Source organism: Mustelus asterias, chromosome 8, assembly GCF_964213995.1.
Source record: "Mustelus asterias chromosome 8, sMusAst1.hap1.1, whole genome shotgun sequence".
NCBI classification, from domain to species: domain Eukaryota; kingdom Metazoa; phylum Chordata; class Chondrichthyes; order Carcharhiniformes; family Triakidae; genus Mustelus; species Mustelus asterias.
In genome coordinates this window covers 9,100,929-9,123,552 of record NC_135808.1, presented here as the reverse complement: position 1 = coordinate 9,123,552, position 22,624 = coordinate 9,100,929, and the positions used below count along the sequence as shown (strand labels likewise).

Sequence of the window (22,624 nt, the reverse complement as noted above, 5' to 3'; positions counted from 1 at the left end):
TCATGATTGGCATGGGCTTGGAGGGCCGAAGAGCCTGTTCCTGTGCTGTACTGTTCTTTGTTCTGACCCTTCTACCAGTCGAAACAGTTTGTCCCTATGTAGTCTTTGAAGAAACTCCTTATCATTTTTAACACCCCTATTAATTCACTCCTCGACTTAGCCTGCTTTAAGGGACTTCGCTAAGCACCTGAAGAGAAAATATACATACAGGCCTAAGGAAAATGGATGGGGCAGAGGGACTGCCAGAGTGGACATGGGGGGCCGAATGGCCTCCTCCTGTTCTGTAACCATTCACACATCCTGTGACGGCAATCCTGGCTTCACCAAGGAGTAAAGAAGTCTTGCAGTCAAGTGTTTTTCATGTCAAATTGCTTTAAAGTCAACGAGGTAAGCACATTCACTGCTGCACTCACAGGCCAATTCATAGAATCTCTACAGTACAGAAGGAGGCCATTCGGCCCATCAAGGCTGCACCGACCACAATTCCACCCAGGCCCTACACCCAAACCCCCACACATTTACCCTGCTAATCCCACTGACACTAGGGTCAATTTAGCACGGCCAATCAACCTAACCCGCACATCTTTGGAGTGTGAGAGGAAACCGGAGCACCCGGAGGAAACCCATGCAGACATGGGGAGAACATGCAGACTCCGCACGGACTGTAATCCGAGGCTGGAATTGAATCTGGGACCCTGGTACTGTGAGGCAGCAGTGCTAACCACTGTGCCACCATGCCGCCCATTCACTGTTGCATTCACATAGAGTCCCTACAGTGCAGAAGGAGGCCATTCGGCCCATTGAGTCTACACCGATTCTCTGACGTAGCATCTTACCCAGGCCCACCACCCAGCCCTATCCCCATAAGTCCACACAACCACCATGGCTATACATCTTTGACGGGTGGCACAGTGGTTAGCACTGCTGCCTCACGCACCAGTGACCTGGGTTCAATTCCCGGCTTGGGTCAACTAATGAATTCCACAGGCTCACCACTCTGGGTGACGAAATGTCTCCTCACCTCCGTCCAAAATGGTCTACCCCGAATCCTCAGACTGTGATCCCTGGTTCTGGACACCCCCGCCATTGGGAACATCCTCCCTGCATCTACCCTGTCTAGCCTGTTAGAATTTTATAAGTCTCTGTGAGATTTCACCCCTCCCTCCCTCCAACCCCTCATTCGTCTGAACTCCAGAGAAAACAATCCTAACCTAGTCAATGTCTCTGATACATCAGTCCCGCCATCCCCGGATTCAGTCTGGTAAACCTTCGCTGCACTCCCTCGAGAGCAAGAACATCCTTCTTCAGAAAAGGAGACCAAAACTGCACACAATACTCTAGGTGTGGCCTCACCAAGGCCCTGTATAACTGCGACAACACATCCCTGCTCCTGTACTCAAAACCACTTGCAATAAAGGCCAACATGCCATTTGCCTTCTTTACCACCTGCTGCACCTGCCGGCTTACCTTCAGCGACTGGTGCACAAGGACACCCAGGTCCCGCTGCACACTCCCCTCCCCGCTGCACACTCCCCTCCCCGCTGCACACTCCCCTCCCCGCTGCACACTCCCCTCCCCGCTGCACACTCCCCTCCCCGCTGCACACTCCCCTCCCCGCTGCACACTCCCCTCCCCGCTGCACACTCCCCTCCCCGCTGCACACTCCCCTCCCCGCTGCACACTCCCCTCCCCGCTGCACACTCCCCTCCCCGCTGCACACTCCCCTCCCCGCTGCACACTCCCCTCCCCGCTGCACACTCCCCTCCCCGCTGCACACTCCCCTCCCCGCTGCACACTCCCCTCCCCGCTGCACACTCCCCTCCCCGCTGCACACTCCCCTCCCCGCTGCACACTCCCCTCCCCGCTGCACACTCCCCTCCCCGCTGCACACTCCCCTCCCCGCTGCACACTCCCCTCCCCGCTGCACACTCCCCTCCCCGCTGCACACTCCCCTCCCCGCTGCACACTCCCCTCCCCGCTGCACACTCCCCTCCCCGCTGCACACTCCCCTCCCCGCTGCACACTCCCCTCCCCGCTGCACACTCCCCTCCCCGCTGCACACTCCCCTCCCCGCTGCACACTCCCCTCCCCGCTGCACACTCCCCTCCCCGCTGCACACTCCCCTCCCCGCTGCACACTCCCCTCCCCGCTGCACACTCCCCTCCCCGCTGCACACTCCCCTCCCCGCTGCACACTCCCCTCCCCGCTGCACACTCCCCTCCCCGCTGCACACTCCCCTCCCCGCTGCACACTCCCCTCCCCGCTGCACACTCCCCTCCCCGCTGCACACTCCCCTCCCCGCTGCACACTCCCCTCCCCGCTGCACACTCCCCTCCCCGCTGCACACTCCCCTCCCCGCTGCACACTCCCCTCCCCGCTGCACACTCCCCTCCCCGCTGCACACTCCCCTCCCCGCTGCACACTCCCCTCCCCGCTGCACACTCCCCTCCCCGCTGCACACTCCCCTCCCCGCTGCACACTCCCCTCCCCGCTGCACACTCCCCTCCCCGCTGCACACTCCCCTCCCCGCTGCACACTCCCCTCCCCGCTGCACACTCCCCTCCCCGCTGCACACTCCCCTCCCCGCTGCACACTCCCCTCCCCGCTGCACACTCCCCTCCCCGCTGCACACTCCCCTCCCCGCTGCACACTCCCCTCCCCGCTGCACACTCCCCTCCCCGCTGCACACTCCCCTCCCCGCTGCACACTCCCCTCCCCGCTGCACACTCCCCTCCCGCTGCACACTCCCCTCCCCGCTGCACACTCCCCTCCCCGCTGCACACTCCCCTCCCCGCTGCACACTCCCCTCCCCCGCTGCACACTCCCCTCCCCGCTGCACACTCCCCTCCCCGCTGCACACTCCCCTCCCCGCTGCACACTCCCCTCCCCGCTGCACACTCCCCTCCCCGCTGCACACTCCCCTCCCCGCTGCACACTCCCCTCCCCGCTGCACACTCCCCTCCCCGCTGCACACTCCCCTCCCCGCTGCACACTCCCCTCCCCGCTGCACACTCCCCTCCCCGCTGCACACTCCCCTCCCCGCTGCACACTCCCCTCCCCGCTGCACACTCCCCTCCCCGCTGCACACTCCCCTCCCCGCTGCACACTCCCCTCCCCGCTGCACACTCCCCTCCCCGCTGCACACTCCCCTCCCCGCTGCACACTCCCCTCCCCGCTGCACACTCCCCTCCCCGCTGCACACTCCCCTCCCCGCTGCACACTCCCCTCCCCGCTGCACACTCCCCTCCCCGCTGCACACTCCCCTCCCCGCTGCACACTCCCCTCCCCGCTGCACACTCCCCTCCCCGCTGCACACTCCCCTCCCCGCTGCACACTCCCCTCCCCGCTGCACACTCCCCTCCCCGCTGCACACTCCCCTCCCCGCTGCACACTCCCCTCCCCGCTGCACACTCCCCTCCCCGCTGCACACTCCCCTCCCCGCTGCACACTCCCCCTCCCCGCTGCACACTCCCCTCCCCGCTGCACACTCCCCTCCCCGCTGCACACTCCCCTCCCCGCTGCACACTCCCCTCCCCGCTGCACACTCCCCTCCCCGCTGCACACTCCCCTCCCCGCTGCACACTCCCCTCCCCGCTGCACACTCCCCTCCCCGCTGCACACTCCCCCTCCCCGCTGCACACTCCCCTCCCCGCTGCACACTCCCCTCCCCGCTGCACACTCCCCTCCCCGCTGCACACTCCCCTCCCCGCTGCACACTCCCCTCCCCGCTGCACACTCCCCTCCCTCAATTTACAGCCATTCACGTAGTATTCTGCCTTCTTGATTTTGCTTCCAAAGTGAATAACCTCACGTTTATCCAAAGTTATACTGCATCTGCCATTGATTTACCCTCACCCAACCTGTCCAGATCATGCTGAAGGATCTCTGCCTCCTTGTCACAGTTCACCCTCCCACCCAACTTGGTATCATCTGCAAACTTTAAGATGTTACATTTTGTCCCCGCATCCAAATCATTAATACATATTGTGAATAGCTGGGGTCCAGCACCGATCCCCGTGACACCTCACTAGTTACTTCTTCTGAGAAATTGGCCTTAAATCTTGCTCTCTCTCTCTCGACCGATTTTCAATCAGATTTGCTGCCTCTCACCCACCCAGGTTTTCACTTTAGCCGCCTCATTGCTGTTTATAGGGCTTGCTGTGGGAAAGTCGACTGCCTACGAAACAAATACACTTCAAGGGCAATATTCTTATCCTGAAATGCTTTGCAACACCGTGAGAACACATTAATGTGCGAAGGATTGAACTCGGCTAGTGAAAAATTGGAATCCTTGCAAAGGGACAACATCACACACACATTAACTCAGAAAACCTTGACAAGGCTTATCAATCAAGGCCGTGGGAATGTTCATTATCAAGCTCAGGACACCTGCATACACAAAAAACACTAATTAATCCTCCAAGAATTCTAAAACAAATAAGCCAAAGAATAAAATAGACAATGGTTATATTAACCTTTGATTTGGGTAAACATTAGACAGAGTCGAGATGTCGTAGACCTCTTAGATGAGACAAGACAGAGACTAGGCTTTATACTTTGATTGTGAGTATATATTTAGTTTGTTATTTGTTTGAGTATCCAACATTTATTTTTAGGTGGATTTGTATTGTGCATTTACTTGTAGATGGATTGGTTTATTTTGCATTCATTTTTTTGAATGGATTATTTTATTTTACTTACTTTACACTTTATAATATTGCAACGGGGGCAATTCTATTCAGCATGTTTTCCATCGACCATGCTATCATACTGATTTTTGTGCATTTCTATTCATCTAACTAGGGGCGGCACAGTGGTTAGCACTGCTGCCTCGCAGTGCCAGGGTCCCAGGTTCGATTACGGCCTTGGGTCACTGTCTATGTGGAGTCTGCACGTTCTCCCTGTGTCTGCGTGGGTTTCCTCCGGGTGCTCCGGTTTCCTCCCACACTCCAAAGACGTGCGGGTTAGGTGCATTGGCCATGCTAAATTGACCCGAGTGCCAGGGGACTAGCAGGATAAATAGCACCGCTGCCTCAGAGCGCCAGGGACCCGAGTTCAATTCCGGCCTTGGGTCACTGTCTGTGTGGAGTTTGCACGTTCTCCTCGTGTCTGCGTGGGTTTCCTCCAGGTGCTCCGGTTTCCTCCCACAGTCTGAAAGACGTGCCAATTGGATGCATTGACCCGAACAGGCGCCGGAGTGCGGTGACGGGGGGATTCTCACAGTAACTTCATTGTAGTGTTAATGTAAGCCTTACTTGTGACACTAATAAATAAACTGTAACTTTACCTTTAACTTTGCAACGCACGGTTAACATTAATGTTTCTTGCTCTGCTTAAATCCTCCAGGGACATTGTGCAGAAGAAGCTGGCTGCCTGTGTAAATATTGTCCCACAGATAACATCCGTGTACGTGAGTCTTTGTGTGGATTACATGGAGGTCACACATGCAAACAGTCATTAGGAACATAGGAATTAGGAGCAGGAGAAGGCAGTTCAGCCCTTCGAGCCCACTACCCCGAATCAGTCAGATCATGGATGGTCTTATCCTGGTCTCGACTCCATTTTCCTGCCTGCACTCCATAGGGTGGCACAGTGCTTAACACTGTCGCCTCAAAACGCCAGGGACCCAGGTTCGATTCCTGGCTTGGGTCACTGTCTTTACGGAGTTTGCACATTCTCTGCCGTGTCTGCGTGGGTTTCCTCCCACAATCCAAAGATGTGCTCGTTAGATGCATTGGCCGTGCTAAATTCTCCCTCAGTGTCCCCTAGACACCGGAGTGTGGCGACTAGGGGATTTTCACAGTAGCTTCACTGCAGTGTTAATGTAAGCCTACTTGTGACACTATTAAATGAACTTTACACTTTAGTGGAGGGCGCTATGTAGATGTGAGACGTTATTCATCCCGAGTACATATTTTGTTTTGTACATGTATATGGGCGGCATGGTGGCACAGTGGTTAGCACGACTGCCTCACAGCGCCAGGGACCCGGGTTCAGTTCCCGGCTTGGGTCACTGTCTGTGCGGAATCTCCACATTCTCCATGTGTCTGTGTGGGTTTCCTCCGGGTGCTCCGGTTTCCTCCCACAGTCCAAAGATGTGCGGGTTCAGTTGATTGACCATGCTAAATTGACCCTAGTGTCAGGGGGATTAGCAAGGGTAAATACATGGGGTTACTGGGATTTGGGTGCGATTTTGGGCGGTGCAGACTCGATGGGCCAAATGGCCTCTTTCTGCACTGTAGGGATTCTACGGATTTGACTGAACGATGTTTGTAATTTTCTTTATTTCCATCTGCAGATACGAGTGGAAAGGAAACATTGAGGAGGATAGCGAAGTTCTACTCGTGAGTTTTCAGAATACAACCTTCCTTTCTTTGGACAAATTGCGTCACGTGACCAATTAACATTTGAAGACAGCGGCGCCCAAATGGCGGCAGAACCACTTCCGCTGCTTCACAGCTGGAGGTCAGATCCCAGCATGCTTTGGGAAATGACAGTGTGGTCAGGGATGTTGATTAGAAAGGTAGCCAGCGTCGAGGGGTGGAGAGATACGGCCTGGCAGTGGGAGAGTGAGGGGAGGAAAGGAGTTTGAGGGAGATTCGATCGAGGTGTATCCAAGATTATGACAGATTCAGATAAGAACACAAGAAATAGGAGGAAGAGAAGCCCTCCAGGCCCTTCAAGCTTGTCCTGCCATTCAATACAACGGCCTCAACTCCTTTTCTGTGGCATTTCCCCATTCCTCTATTCCTCCACCTGTCAAATATTTATCCACCTCCACTTTAAATACTTCTAATGATCCAGCCTCCACCACCCTTTGGGGCAGAGAATTCCAAAGATTTACCACTCTCTGCACGAAGAAATTTCCACACACCTCAGTTTTAAATGACTGGCCCTTTATCTTGTCGCTGTGTCCCCTTGTTTGGGACCCTCCCACTAGTGAAACCATCTCAGCATCTACCCTGTCAAACCCCCTGAGGATGTTTGAATAAGGTCACCCCTCACTCTTCTAAACCCCAAGCTAACCAGACTCAGACTATTTAACCTCTCTTGATAGGACAACCCTCTCATCCCAGGAATTAGCCTGGTGAATCTCCAATTTTACTCTATCCTTTTGAAGGTAAGGGGATCAAAACTGTACGCAGTACTCCAGGTGAGGCCTCACCAACACCCTGCACAATTGCAACAAAACCTCCCTACTTTCAAACTCCAACCCCTTTGCAATAAAGGACAAAATGCCTTCTTAACTACTTAAGGTAGTCTACGACAAGGCAGACAAAAGTGTGGCTCCCATCAACTGATTGCAGGGGAACAGATTTAAATTCTTGGGAAAGGAATGTGGTTGGGTGACTTTATTCGTTGCGTAGCCCGCAAGGGTGTTGGAAGCAGCGATAATCAATGGTTTCAGAATGAAATTGGATGGGCTCTTGAGGGAAGGAAACTCCCGGAGCTGTGGGAGTGGGACTGATTAGATTGCTGTGGAGAGAGCTGGCACGGAATCGATGCACAGAATGGCTTCCGTCCCTACCGTAATGGATCTTTCCATAGAATCCCTCCAGAGCAGGAGCAAGCCATTCGGCCAATTAAATCTGCACCAACTCTCAATAACAGAGCCCCCCCACCCCCGTCCTATCCCCTGTGCATTTAGCATGGCCAATCCACCTAACCTGCACATCTTGGGCCACTAAGGGGCAATTTAGCATGGCCAATCCACCGAGCCTGCTCATTTTGGGATACTAAGGGGCAATTTAACACGGCCAATCCATCTAACCTACACATCTTTGGACTATGGGAGGAAACCGGAGCACCCAGAGGAAACCCACGCAGACACGGGGAAAACGTGCAGACTCCACACAGACAGTGACCAAGGGATCTGATCGCTGACGACCCCGCGGGTGGCGAGAGAGGAGAGGGAAGACGCAGTAAGACATGGGAAAGGCCGCAGCCAGAAAAATGGGGCTGGAGGAGATGAGATAAGTCCCTTCGCGGCTGGCAAAGTAAAGAGAATTCTGAGGAAAACTCTTGACGCTGAGAGTGGTGAGAGCCGGCCACCACAGGGAGTGTAATGTAGGCGCATCCAGCGGGAAGGCAGACACAGGGTTAGAAGCAGAGGGGATAGAGGATTACAGTGATAGATTTAAATGGGAAAGGATGGAGGGGGGTGGTTCCAGTGGGGTGTAAATACTGACAGGGCCTGGTTAAGGTATGTCTTGTTCCTGCGCTGCACACCCATTAACTGTGGTTAATAATACACAGTTCCTGTCTACTCAGCAAGCTGAAGATGAAAACACAATCAGTGTGTCTGTTCCTTATCTGTCAGCCGTTCTGATTCAGCAGGAGGGTGAATATCGGAGTTTCATTACTGTGGGGTCAGCAGGTGTTTACCGAATGTTGCAGTTTTTTAAGTATTGTGGGAATAACAGTTGGCGAGTCAGGCTCTTTATCTGTCAGCGATCATGTTTCCAGGAGAGAGGTGATCAAAATCAGCTGTAGACCCACCTTGTTGAGTAACAGACAGGCTCCGGGGCTCCAGTTTGGGTTACGCAGCGCGTCTGTGTCGGTTTTTTTCTTTTGTTTCTGGTCAGTTTGTTCCTGTGTGGAACAGTGCACTGTCAGGACAGATGTGAGGCTGAAACTGGTGGGTTCAGCAAATGCATTGGCTTTGAAAGCAACGTGTTTCCAGAACGCTGACTGGTCCAGCTAATCGGATGTGGAAAATTGTCGATTGCGGCAGCAGACTGGAGGCGGGGAGATAGCATTTAGTGCATCAGCAGGCCATTCAGCCCAGCTGGACCATGCTAGTGTTTAGAATCAGAGAATAGAATCCCTCCAGTGCAGAAGGAGGCCACTCTGCCCATCGAAACTGCACTGACCACAATCCCACCCAGGCCCTATCCCCACGTATTTACCCTGCTAGTCCCCCTGACACTAAGGGGCAATTTAGCATGGCCAGTCCACTTAATGTGCACATCTTTGGAGTGTGGGAAGAAACCGGAGCACCCGGAGGAAACCCACGCAGACACGGGGAGAACGTGCAGACTCCATACAGACAGTGACCCGAGGCCGGAATTGAACCCGGGTCCCTGGCGCCGTGATTTCTTGATTAGGCCTGATCCCCATCATCTTCAGACTCAAAAAACGGGAGAGTTAACCACTGTGTCACCAGGTGGAATTTGGTAAAACCCGGTGCTCATGTTCTCACCACAGTTTCTCTGTTTGTCTTTTGAACAGATGATCAAAACACGAAGTACCAAGGTTGGCAATTTATCGGCCTACGTGCGGTAAGTGCGGCATGGGGGAGGCAGCGGCCTAGTGGTCTTATCGTTAGACTATTAATTCAGAAACTCAACTAATGTTCTGGGGGACCCGGCACAGCAGATGGTGGAATTTGAATTCAATAAAAAATATCTGGGATTAAGAATCTGCTGATGACGATGAAACCATTGTCGATTGTCGAAAGATCCCATCTGTCCTTTAAGGAAGAAAATCTGCCATCCTTACCCGGCCTGGCCTACATGTGACTCATAGAATCCTTACAGTGCAGAAGGAGGCCATTCAGCCCATTGGGTCTGCATTAACAACAATCCCACCCAGGCCCTATCCCTGTAACCCCACACATTTACCCCGCTAATCTCTCTAATCTACACATCCCCGGACACTATGGGCAATTTATCATGGCCAATCAACTTAATCCACACATCTTCGGACTGTGCGAGGAAACCGGAGCACCCGGAGGAAACCCACGCAGACATGGGGAGAACGTGCAAACTCCACACAAGACAGTGACCCAAGCCAGGAATCGAACCCGGGTTCCTGGCACTGTGAGGCAGTAATGCTAACCACTGCGCCACCGTGCGACTCCACAGCAATGTTTTGACTCTCAACTGCCCTCAGCGATGGGCAATAAATGCTGGCCCAGCCTGCTACGCCCATGTCCCATGAATGAACTTTAAAAAAGTGGGGGCGACTCAGTTTCCATAAACCTGTATTGGAGAAATGCAGAGCGTTCTGCCACATTTGTCATCCACTTTTCCCCACGCAGTCCATTCATTCAGGGTTGACGGGCTATCCCTAAGGAAGGCAAGGAGAATGGCCACGCAACACAATGCCGTCACCGCATTCCTGGCCCTAACACACTGCACTGTTGTTTGCGTGGTCAGCATAGAGCATCACTGAGCACAAAGCACAGCCTGTCTGCCAGGCTAAATTGGGAGCTAAGTCACACGTTAATATTGGCATATGAAATTGTGAACTTATTGCTTTCACTTCGTTCAATGATAATTCGAGGGTTAGCCCCGGAGAATTTAAGCCAGGATCAGATTCCAAAATTCTTATAAACTCCAGTGACTTTATTTCCAAGACTTAACTGCAGCACGGTGGCACAGTGGTTAGCGCTGCTGCCTCACAGCGCTAGAAACCCAGGTTCGATTCCCCGGCTCGGGTCACTGTATGTGTGGAGTTTGCACATTCTCCCCGTGTCTGCGTGGGCTTCCTCAGGGTGCTCCGGTTTCCTCCCACAGTCCAAAGATGTGCGGATTAGGTGGATTGGCCGTGCTAAATTACCCCTTAGTGTCAGGGGGACTAGCTAGGGTAAATGCATGGGGTTACGGGGATAGGGGCTGGGTGGGGTTGTGGTCAGTGCCTCCTTTTGCACTGTAGGGATTCTAACTGCCCTTGAACTGAATGGCTTGCTGGGCTATTTCGAAGAGTCGACCACATTGCTGTGGGTCTGGAGTCACCAGATAAGGATGGCAGGTTTCTGTGCCTAAAGGGCATGAGTGAATCATTCGGGGTTTTTATGGTCGCTATTACTGAAACTAACCTTTAATTCCAGTTTTTATTAATTTAGTTCATTGGGATTTGAACCCATGGCCCCAGAGCATTAGTCTGGGCTTCTGGATTATTGTTGCAGTGTCATTGCCACTGCGCTACCATCTCCCTCAAGGTTTTTAAGATGATTTAAAGTATTTGAGAGGGGAAATGGAAGCGATTTCCTCCAATGGAGTCCAGAACAAGGTGGCATAACCTTAAAATTGGAGCTTAAAGGTAAAGTCGCCAGAGTCCCAGGTGACCATAGGCTGTTCTCCCCTTTGAGGGGAAGAGGTGACTGGTGGTGATTTAACCTGAGGAGTCACCACACCTCAGCCAGTATGGGAATCGAACCTGCGCTGTTGGCGTCACCTCTGCATCACTAACCAGCCAGCCAGCCAACTGAGCTAACCCACTCCCTGAAAGGATTACAGCTAGGCCATTCATGAAGCACTCATTCACACAAAGGTAGTTAAAACCATAAGAGGAGTCGGGGTGGGCCATTCGGCCCTTCGAAGCTACTCCGCCATTCCATTACACCACAGCTGATCTGATTTTGGCCTTAACTCCATCCCCTCCCATATAACCCTCCAATCCCATGTAGATCAACATTCTGCCTTGAATGTACTCGAAAACCCAGCCTCCACTGCCCTCTGTGGAAGAGGATTCCAAAGATGAACAACCCTCTGAGAGAAGGACTCCCTCCTCATCTCTGTCTTAATGGGAGAAGCCTCATTTTTAAACCGTGTCCAAAGATGTGTGGGTTAGGTGGATTGGCGTTGGTAAATTGGGGATGGGGGTGGGTAGAAGGGCCTGGGTAAGGTTGGTCCTGGCTCGATGGGCTGAATGGCCACCTCCTGCGCTGTATGGAGCCTGAGTGCGGGCAATTCCTTCCTTCTCAATTCCTCCACGTTTGTTTGGGTGGTGGGCAGGGAAGAGAGCGCCCCTCCCAGCATTCACCCTGTCGAGCTCTCTCTGAATCCAAATTCCCATTCTTCTAAACTCCAATCCACCAACCTCCTAACTCTATCCTCATGAACCCACTCATCCCAGGAATCAGCCTGGTGAACCGTCTCTGAACTGCTTCCAATGCAAGTCTGAGTAAGGAGACCAAAACTGTACACACATACTCTCGGTGCAGCCTCACCAATGCCTGAATATTGTATTTGATGATCAGGATATTGAATTTGATGATAAAATATATTGATGATATATTGAAATTCATTCACAGCTGGGCCAGAATTTGTTGTCTACCCATAAAACTGCCATTGATAGATTAATCTTGGGTAAAGTTTATTTATTAGTGTCACAAATAAGCTTACATTAACACTGCAATGAAGTTATTATGGGGTGGGGGGGGGAACCCAGGTGAGTAAATGAAATGAAGACACAGATCGGCCTTGATCTCGTGGAATGACGGAATGGGCTTGAGGGACCAAATGGCTTCTTCCTGTGGCCTGAGCCGGGGAAAGCCTCTCGTGGGCCTTCGAGCGGTTTGACGGTCAAGTGTCAGTGATGTCCCTCTCTCCTTTCATCTCCTCAGGTCCGTTCACCCGTACGAGGTGGCCGAGGTGATCAGCCTGCCCATCGACCAGGGAAACCCACCTTACTTGAAGTGGCTGAGCGAGGTGGTTCCGGAATAAAGCAGTCGGCCGGAAGGAGGGAGGGATGCCTACTGTGAGCGCACTGGCTGCCAGCGACAGGTGTGAACCCTGCAGTTTTTTTGTTTTTGTCCTTAACCTTGCCTGGGCCACTTTTATTTTTTTTCCTTCTGAAGTCTCTCCCTTCTGTCCCACACCCCTCCCTCCCCTCCCCCTCCCCCTACCCCCCCCCTCCCCCTCCCCCCCCAGCGCTCCTCGCTTTCCTCCAGTAACTCAGCCTAATTCCTGCTTCCTGTTCAAAGCCTGCCGTGAGCTTTGGAGAAACGAGTCTCTGTAGCAAAAACCCTGACCTATGAGGGTGGGAACCTTGGCTCTTTCTGGTCACTCAAGGCCAGGCGTGTGGTGTTGTTTCTCCGAGCACCGGCCGGGCTAATAGCCACCAATGCTGAAGGACTTTGGGGTCATTGGATAACGCTGTGATGTACCGTAGAACGAAGGAAGATACTTATCATGTGCAAGGGACCGCACTATCTTGTTTAGTGGTCGTCCCTCTGTTAATTTCTAATTAAAAATTCAATCTGGTTTGTTTCTCCTGGTTCTGCTGTGCAGTTTTTCTTTTATAATATATACATGTTTGAAAAAGTCCCCCTTCATTTACGATGCTGCACACACACGATTCCTTCCCTTGAGAAGGTGGCGGTGAGCCAGTCCAATGTTGTCCATGCCTAGATGCCCTTGAAAAGGTAGTGGTGAGCCGCCATCTTGAACCGCTGCAGTAGCTGAGGTGCAGGTATATCCACCGTGCTGTTAGGGAGGGAGCTCCAGGATTTTAACCGAGCCACTGTGAAGAAACAGGGAAAAATGTCTTCACGCAGAGGGTGGCGAACGTATGGAATTCACGACCACAGAATGTAGTTGAGGCTAAAACATTGTCTGATTTCAAGAAGAAATTAGATACAGCTCTTGGGGCTACAGGGATATGGGGGGAAGGGGAGATTAGGATATTGAATTTGATGATCAAGGTGAATGGTGCTCGAATGGCCCACTCCTGCTTCTAGTTTCTATGCAAGTCAGAATGGTGAATGACTTGAAGGGGAACCTCCAGGTAGTGGTGTTCCCAGGTGTCTGCTGCCCTTGTCCTTCTAGATGGAGTCTTGCGTTTGGAAAGTCTTGCCTAAGGAGCCTTGGCAAGTTCCCATCGTGCATCATGTAGATGGCACCCACGGCTGCCACTGGGGGGGGGGGGGGGGGGGGGGTGTAGTGCACAGTGAAGGTGGTGCATGGGGGTCCATCAAGCACTGTTGCTTCGACCTGGATGGTGCCAAGCTTCTCAAGTGCTGTTGGAGCTGCACTCGTCCAAGCAAATGGAGTGAATACGTCAGGTCGTGGGTGAATCAGTTCTCTTGCTTACAGATGGCGAATTTTGGCAACCTGTGTAAATCAAGAGAGCAGGACAAGGGGACATGACTTTCACTTAGAGCTCAGGGTAATCTCAGGAAGCACTTTGTGAAAATCTGAAACTTGTTCCCTGGCATCCAAATCCTGTTGAGTTGAGGGGATCAACGGAAAATTTTGAAACTTGTTATGCCTTGATCACCCGATTATAGAAAGGATATTATTAAACTAGAAAGAGTGCAGAAAAGATTTACTAGGATGCTACCGGGACTTGATGGATTGAGTTATAAGGAGAGGCTGGATAGACTGGGACTTTTTTCCCTGGAGCATAGGAGGCTTTGGGGTGATCTTATAGAGGTCTATAAAATAATGAGGGGCATAGATCAGTTAGTCAAAGTCTTTTTCCAAAGGTAGGGGAGTCTAAAACTAGATTTAAAGTGAGAGGGGAGAGATACAAAAATATCCAGAGGGGCAATTTTTTCACACAGAGGGTGGTGAGTGTCTGGAACAAGCTGCCAGAGGTAGTAGTAGAGGCGGGTACAATTTTGTCTTTTAAAAAGCATTTAGACGGTTACATGGGTAAGATGGGTATAGAGGGATATGGGCCAAACGTGGACAATTGGGACTAAGTGGTTAAAAAAAGGGCGACATGGACAAGTTGGACCAAAGGGTCTGTTTCCATGCTGTAAACCTCTATAACTGATTGATAGATTTCTGTCAGGTAACGTTTTCAGGGATGTGAGTAGAGACGGGGTAGAAAGAGTGAAGACAGGGATTAGCCGCAATCATAATGGCATGGAACAGGAGAGAGCCCAAGGGGCCGAATGGACTTAGTCTATCCCAAACCCACGGCGCACTTTCACGACCAAACTGGAAGGAGAAACGCATGAGACACAGGGTGCTTTGGAAGCCTTTATCTTTAAGGAAGAGAGCACCTCAGGTAAGAGTAGGGATATGCTGCTGAGACTGTATCAGGATCTGGTCAGGCCACATCTGGAGTATTGTGAGCGGTTTTGGGTCCCGTATCTAAGGAAGACCCTTGGAAAGGGTCCAGAGGAGATTCACGAGGATGATCCAGGAATGAAAAGCTTGTCGCATGCGGAGCGTTTGAGTCGTCTGGGTCTGTATTCCATGGAGTTTAGAGGGGGGGGGGAATCTCATTGAAACTTAAAAAATACTGAAAAGCGTGGATAGAGTGGACGTAGGGAAGATGTTTCCATTTGTCGGAGAGACCAGAATCCAAGGACACGGCCTCAGAGTAAAGGGACGACCCTTTAGAACCAAGATGAGATGGAATTTCTTCAGCCAGCGGGTGGTGAATTTGTGGAATTCGTTGCCACAGAGGGCTGTGGAGGCCGGGTCATTGAGTGTATTTAGGACAGAGATAGATAGGTTCTTGGTTACAAAGGTTATGGGAAAAGGCAGGAGAATGGGGTTGAGAAACATAGCCATGATTGAATGGTGGAGTAAACTTGATGGGCTGAATGGCCTAATTCTGCTCCTCTTATCTTAAGGTCTAAACAGGAAAAAGATTTCTGCCCAAACCAAAGCACCAAATACAACAATAAAAACACAGCAGCTTTCACAAGAGAGAGGGAAAAAAATAAACTCCTTCATTTTGCAAAGTAAATTTTACACAAACAAAACAAAAACTTTATTTTTATATAATATATCTATATATATATTTATATATATATGTGTAAGTGTGTGTGTGTGTAGAACTTTATTTTAAATTACAGAATAATAGCAAAATAATCTCTCCCCCCACCCGCCCAAACAAAAAAAACAGACCTCGAGCGTCAGGAACCACCCTTCTGACCAACAACGGGAGAAAACAATTGAATAAAACACGAACGCAAATTAGGGGGGGATAGAAAACACCACTGCCAAAGAGTGCTCACTTGCAAAGCAGAATAGTGAGGTTACACCCTCAGCAGAGGACGAACGAGCTGGGGGAGGGGGGGTTCTTGGAAAGAGAGGGGTCAAAGGGCAACTCAATTACAGAGGCCTTAAAACTGATCTAAGAATGCACTGCCTGGGAAGGTAGGCCAGAATCCGTACAACCTTTAAAAATATATCATAGAATCCCTACAATGCAGAAGGAGGCCATTCGGCCCATTGAGTCTGCACCGACCACAATCCCACCCAGGCCCTATCCCCCGTAACCCCATGTATTTAATCTCCCTGACACAAGGGCAATTTAGCATAGCCAATCCACTTAACCCACACATCTTTAGACACTACGGCGCAATTTAGCATAGTCAATCCACCCAACCTGCACATCTTTAGACACGAAGGGGAAACTTAGCATAGCCAAGCTGCTTAACCCACACATCTTTAGACACTAAGGGGCAATTTAGCATGGTCAATCCACCCAACCTGCACATCATTGGACACTAAGGGGCAATTTAGCACAGCTAATCCACCTAACCTGCACATTTTTGGACACTAAGGGGTAATTAACTATGGCCAATCCACCAAACCCACAAATCTTTTGGATTGTGGGAAGAAACCCACGCAGACACAGGGAGAACGTGCAGACTCCACACAGACAGTGACCCAAGCCAGGAATCAAACCCAGGTCCCTGGCGCTGTGAGGCAGCAGTGCTAACCATCGTGCCACCCTATTTGAAATATCGTAACATTCAAGGATATGGGACAAGTGCAGGGAAATGGGATTGGCATGGTGGTTATTGTCAGTGCAGACTCAAGGGTCAAAGGGTCTTTTCTGCTCTCTACAATTCATGACTAAGTCATGAGAAAATGGCGAAAGTATGCAGAGTGAGATCTTACGCTGCAGTGGGCAGTGTCCCTGCCTTTGAGCCAGAGGTTCCGGGTTCGAGCCCCATCCCAGGACTAGAAGGCCAAGATTCATAACGCGGCCAAATAGGTTGAGTGTCAACCTGCAAAATCCTTCCAACATCCGCCAATGGCAGGCAGGTAAGAGCGGGAGAGATTTAGGGTCAGCCATGCTTGTGAGGAGTGGTACCCCTCAGGCTAGCAACCCGCTCCAGGGATAAAACCCTCGCTACCGGAGCTGATGAGAGTTTGCCCTGTGTGCATCACTTGGTGCGGGAAGAGAAGCAGCAACGCATTGCACAGAGAGAGAGAGCGAGAGAAAAAACAATGGGTAAAAGAAACATACACGGGAAGAACATACAGCGGGAGCGAGGAAAACGAGGAGGGAAAGAGGGGACGCTCACACTGACAAGTCGAGACAAGCAGGGAGTCCGATGCAGAGGATGTGGGTGACACAGAGAAGGAACAGGGCAGGGTGGGGAACACATCGACAAGGGCCGGCCACCCAGACAGAAAGTGCTTTCAAACTCCAAATCAAAGTGTAGAATAATGTACGAGGGTCGGGTGGGGGGTGCAGGGAGGGGTGCGGGGAAGATCCAAGGAACAGCCTGAAACACTAATACACCTTGCCCCCACCCCATCTCAGTCCAATATATGTCAGTCAAGATCAACGTGCAGCCCCGTCCACATCTCCCGGGGACGCCCCGCACCGTCTTATTCGCATTTCCCACCCCCAGATCCCTCTGGACACGTTCTGAATCCCACCCCTCCCCCCACCCCAGTCCCAGGGACCCCCAAGGAATCCTGCCTGGGAATCACCCCGCACATTCCGAGTCACATTCCACCTTGGTCCATACCTCTTGGCTTCTTCTCAATTCCTATTCCTACTTGACACGAGGGGTCAGCACCCCCAACTCCCCTCGCCGCCCCCCCCCCCACCACCCCAGGCAACCCTGCACCCCCCCCCTCACCTCCCCAACCCCTGCCCCCTCCCCCCCCCATCCCGGGCAACCCTGCACCCCTCACCCCGGGCAACCCTGCACCCCCCCAAAAGGCCAGCCTTGTCTCTCTGTGCGAGCACATGTTCCAGGATCCTATGACAAGACAGCAAACGTCACTGAAAGTCTTCCAAAAATTAAAAACTTTGCCTGTTTAAAACATGGATAAGCCCATCGCCCATCAGAGTCCGGTTTGAAAGAAATTGCTTCACGTTGGCACTTGTCTCTTCACACCTTTATCCCCCCCCCCCTTCCCCCCCACCTCCGCAGTTCCTGCCAGGCAGAATGGCCCAGACTCTGTGCTAGAATATAGATGAGCCCCCCCACTCCACCAGGTACTGCACTTTGTTGTCCAGGGTGAGTCTGCGGGCCAGGATTCGCACGGTCTCACCCCGCGCCAGTCTGCCCATCGCCCCAAAGTAACTGTTGACGGAGGAACGCAGGTAGGAGAGAGGCAGGTCGTCGTCGCTGGAGTCACACTGGGACCGGCTGTCCATCGGGTTGTCGGAGCCTTCCTCCTCCTCCTCCTCCTCGTCCTCCTCTTCCTCGTCCTCCTGCTCCGTCTCGACAGGGTCCTCTGCGCCCTCCTCTCCGTCCGACAGGCGGCCGCTAACGCCAACGGCCTTCGTCTGGCTGCCTGAGTTCTCGCTGAGAGAGAGAGAGAAACAAAAGGGGGAGCAGAGTCAGTGAAACAGACCTGTGAATGACCAGAGTATCGCGAGTGACAGGAGTGTCATACCCTGTAACACAGTGTGCTTTATACAGGAGGCGATGGCCTAGTGGTATTATCGCTAGACTATTAATCCAGAAACTCAGCTAATGTTCTGGGGACCCGGGTTTGAATCCCGCCACAGCAGATGGTGGAATTTGAATTCAATTTTTAAAAAATCTGGAATTAAGAATCTACTGATGACCATGAAACCATTGTCGATTGTTGGAAAAACCCATCTGGCTCACTAATGTCCTTTAGGGAAGGAAATTAGGTAGGCTCGGTCTGGCCTACATGTGACTCCAGAGCCACAGCAATGTGGTTGACTCTCCACTGCCCTCGGGCAACTAGGGACGGGCAAAAATGCTGGCCAGCCAGCGGTGCCCATGTCCCAAAAGTGAACAAAAATACACACGCCAGCATTTGTTGCCCATCCCTAATTGTCCTTGAACTGAGTGCTCGGCCAATTCAGAGGGTAGTTGTGGATCTGGAGTCACGTTGAGGCGAGACTGTCCCACGAATTAATATTAAAAAAAGTCCTGTGGCAACAGCTTGAAAGCTATGCACAGGGAGAACTCTAGCCAGACAATGTGGACATTTTGAAGGTTAAATGAGTTAACGGTTGAAGCAGAGGATGTTTTCAGGTCCAGCATGAGGGCGATTGACAGTGGGATTCATCCCATTCTGCGCGCGATGAGCTACAAAGCGTTCCTTCAGTGGGACCACCGTCCCTGTTTCAAATGGCAGCTCACTTCTCCAGAAACGGGACGCTGGATTTGCGTCGTGCGGTTGGATGTAGGTCAGTGGCATAGAATGGACAACCATGAGGGGGCGCTCACCCATATTCGAACGAAGAGGAGGACGATGACTCCAGGCTGCGGACGTTGTTGGAGGATGGCTGAATGGAGGCGAACATCATCTTTGGAGGCGTCCTGGCAGGGGAGGGAAGGAAGAGGGATCAGGTCGGCTGGGCTTCTCTCCCAAGCCCCCCACACCACAAGCTTGCTCACATACCCAGTCGTTATCAATCTGGAACGGGCTGCCAGAACTCAATGGGCTGAATGGCCTCCTCTTAATGGCTGAATGGTAACTTTGAGAAGTAATTACGTAAAGGCCTGAAGGAGCCAGTTACTCAGCTCAGAATTCGAATAGAATCCCTACTGTACACAAGGAGGCCATTCAGCCCATCGAGACAACAATCCCACCCAGACCCAATACATGTAACCCCATGTATTTACCCTCGCTAATCCTCCTGACATTAAGGGAGAATTTAGCATGGCCAATTCGCCTATCCTATACATCTTTGGAACGTGGGAGGAAACCGGAGCACCCGGAGGAAACTCATGCAGACACGGGAAGAATGTGCAAACTCCACACAGACAGTTACCCGAGGCTGGAATTGAGCCCGGGTTCTTGACGTTGTGAGGCAGCAGAGCTAACCACTGTTGGGGGAGGGCGATGAGGTCAAAAGTCCAGAGCCTCCCATAGAAACTAGAAGCAGGATTGGCCATTCGGCCCTTCGAGCCTGCTCCGCCATTCATTGTGATCATGGCTGATCATCAAATTCAATATCCTGATCCCCCTTCATCCCCCATATCCCTTGATCCCTTTAGCCCCAAGAGCTATATCTAATTTCTTCTTGAAATCACATGTTTTGGCCTCAACTACTTTCTGTGGGAGTGAATTCCACACATTCACCACTCTCTGGGTAAACACATTTCTCCCCACCTCAGTCCTAAAACTTTACCCCTTATCCTCAAACTGTGACCCCCTAGTTCTGGACTCCCACACCACTGGGGACATTCTTTCTGAATCTACTCTGTCTAACCTTGTTAGAATTTTCTAAGTTTCAATGAGATCCCCTTTACTCTTCTAAACTCCAGTGAATATAATCCTAACCAACTTAGCCACTCCTCATATGACAGACCTGCCATCCCAGGAATCAGCCTGGTAAACCTTTGCTGCATTCCCTCCATAGCAAGGACATCCTTCCTCAGATAAGGACACCAAAACCGCACACAATACTCCAGGTGTGGCCTCACCAACGCCCTGTACAATTGCAGCAAAATATCCCTATCCCTCTACTCAAATCATCTCACTGTTAGGGCCAACATACCATTGGCCTTCTTCACCGCCCGCCTTTCTCCCAGCCCATCCCACCACTGGTGGCTCGCTCACTTACCTCTCGGTACTGTCCCGGACGGGGCACGCACTGGCGCTGCCTCTGCAGCCCTGATAGGACTGGTTGGGGCTGGAAGGATTCGTTACCACGTTCTGTAGGCACAAAGACACCAAAGCATCAACTTGTACACGGCACTTGCAACCCCCCCACACACCGCCACAAAATACACACAATCATGGCTGAAGAAAACCATATTTCGAATCACCAACATTCACTCTCTCTCTGTCAGCGGGTCCCAGGTCCATCACTCATCACCATCAGCCCTGATTGAATGGCGGAGCAGACTCGATGGGCTGAGTGGCCTAATTCTGCTCCCATGTCTTATGGTCGAACCAAATTCTTCACGTCCCCGGTTCTCAGACACAGCAAATCATACGTGTTTCGCCAAAACACTGAATGCATTCAAGAGGCGGCTGGATATAGCACTTGGGGCGAATGGGATCAAAGGTTATGGGGAGAAAGCAGGATTAGGCTGTTGAGTTGGATGATCAGCCATGATTGTGATGAATGGCGGAGCAGGCTCGAAGGGCCGAATGGCCTCCTCCCGCTCCTATCTTCTATGTTTCTATCCCACAGACAGACTGGCATGGAAATCTCTCTCTTCCCACAAAGGGCTATGGCGGCAAGAGGGCAATGGAACAGTCAATACGGAGGTCCACAGATTTGGTTGGGTTGGTGAGATCGAAGGATGGGAAGCAAAGGAGAGCAAATGGGATACTGAGATAGAGCTCAGCCAGGATCCGGCTAATGAGTCTAGAGGGACTGAATGGCCTCCTCCTCTTCCCGTTTCTGCATTCCCTTCATATTGAGGGGAGACGATGGCCTGATGGTATTATCGCTAGACTATTGATCCAGAAACTCAGCTAATGTTCTAGGACATGGTGGCACAGTGCTTAGCACTGCTGCCTCACAGCGCCAGGGACCCAGGTTCAATTCTCGGCCTCGGGGTCACTGTCTGTGCAGAGTCTACACATTCTCCCCGTGTCTGCGTGGGTTTCCTCCGGGTGCTCCGGTTTCCTCCCACAGTCCAAAGATGTGTGGGTTAGGTGGATTGCCATGATAAATTGACCCTAGTGTCAGGGGATTAGCAGGGTAAATGTTTGGGGTTATGGGGCTAGGGCCTGGGTGGGATTGTGGTCGGTGCAGGCTCGATGGGCTGAATGGCCTCCTTCTGCACTGTAGGGTTTCTGTGATTCTATAATTCAAATCCCGTCATGGCAGATGGTGGAATTTGAATTTAATAAAAAATATCTGGAATTAAGAATCTGCTGATGACCATGAAACGATTGTCAATTGTCGGAAAAACCCATCTGGTTCACTAATGTCCTTTAGCGAAGGAAATCTGCCGTTCTTACCCGGTCTGGCCTACATGTGAGTCCAGAGCCACAGCAATGTGGTTGACTCTCAACTGCCTTTGGGCAACTAGGGATGGGCAATAAATGCTGGCCAGCCAGCAACGCCCATGTCCCACGAATGAATTTTTAAAAAATGACTCGCACGCCAACGCATTTGCCCTGTTTTCCTATCCGTTGATTTCTTCACTGGTTGAGTGTGTTAAGGGCTACTCCAATTGTACAGGGTGTTGGTGAGGCCACACCTGGAGTATTGTGTGCAGTTTTGGTGTTCTTATCTGAGGAAGGATGTCCTTGCTATAGAGGGAGTACAGCGAAGGTTTACCAGGCTGATTCCTGGGTGGTAGGCCTGTCATACGAGGAGAGACTAAGTGGGTTAGGATTATATTCACTGGAGTTTAGAAGAGTGAGAGGGGATCTCATAGAAACTTATACAATTCTAACAGGGTTAGACAGGGTAGATTCAGAAAGAATGTTCCTGATGGTGGGGGATTCCAGAACTAGGGGGGGTCATAGTTTGAGAATAAGGGATAAACGTTTTAGGACTGAGGTGAGGAGAACTTTCTTCACCCAGAGGGTGACGAATGTGTGGAATTCACCACCACAGAAAGTAGTTGAGGCCAAAACGTTGTGTGATTTCAAGAAGAAAGTACATATAGATCAAGGGATGTCGGGGGGAAGGGGGGGATCAGGATATTGAATTTGATGATCAGCCCATGATCAAAATGAATGGCGGAGCAGGCTTGAAGAGCCGTTTGGACTACTCCTGCTTCTAGTTT

The 22,624-nt window shown here is 51.7% G+C and overlaps 2 protein-coding genes across 3 annotated transcripts in view; one reads left to right on the top strand and one right to left on the bottom strand.

Annotated features, from left to right (window-relative positions):
• LOC144496838 (protein CutA homolog) overlaps positions 1-12,614 on the top strand; it is a 49,796-nt gene extending 37,182 nt beyond the window's left edge. For both annotated transcript variants that reach the window (XM_078217402.1, XM_078217401.1), the window contains 4 exons: positions 5,347-5,406; positions 6,299-6,344; positions 9,232-9,281; positions 12,353-12,614. In XM_078217402.1, the coding sequence (XP_078073528.1) occupies positions 5,347-5,406; positions 6,299-6,344; positions 9,232-9,281; positions 12,353-12,452 (256 nt within the window). In that variant the 3' untranslated portion in view covers positions 12,453-12,614. The remainder of the gene's footprint in view (positions 1-5,346; positions 5,407-6,298; positions 6,345-9,231; positions 9,282-12,352) is intronic.
• A 5,231-nt stretch (positions 12,615-17,845) lies between these two features.
• Positions 17,846-22,624, bottom strand: part of phf1 (PHD finger protein 1) — a 39,083-nt gene continuing 34,304 nt past the window's right edge. The window contains exons 14-16 of the mRNA XM_078217400.1: positions 20,494-20,585; positions 19,151-19,243; positions 17,846-18,250 (exon numbers count right to left, since the gene is read on the bottom strand). Of these exons, the coding sequence (XP_078073526.1) occupies positions 17,905-18,250; positions 19,151-19,243; positions 20,494-20,585 (531 nt within the window). The 3' untranslated portion in view covers positions 17,846-17,904. The remainder of the gene's footprint in view (positions 18,251-19,150; positions 19,244-20,493; positions 20,586-22,624) is intronic.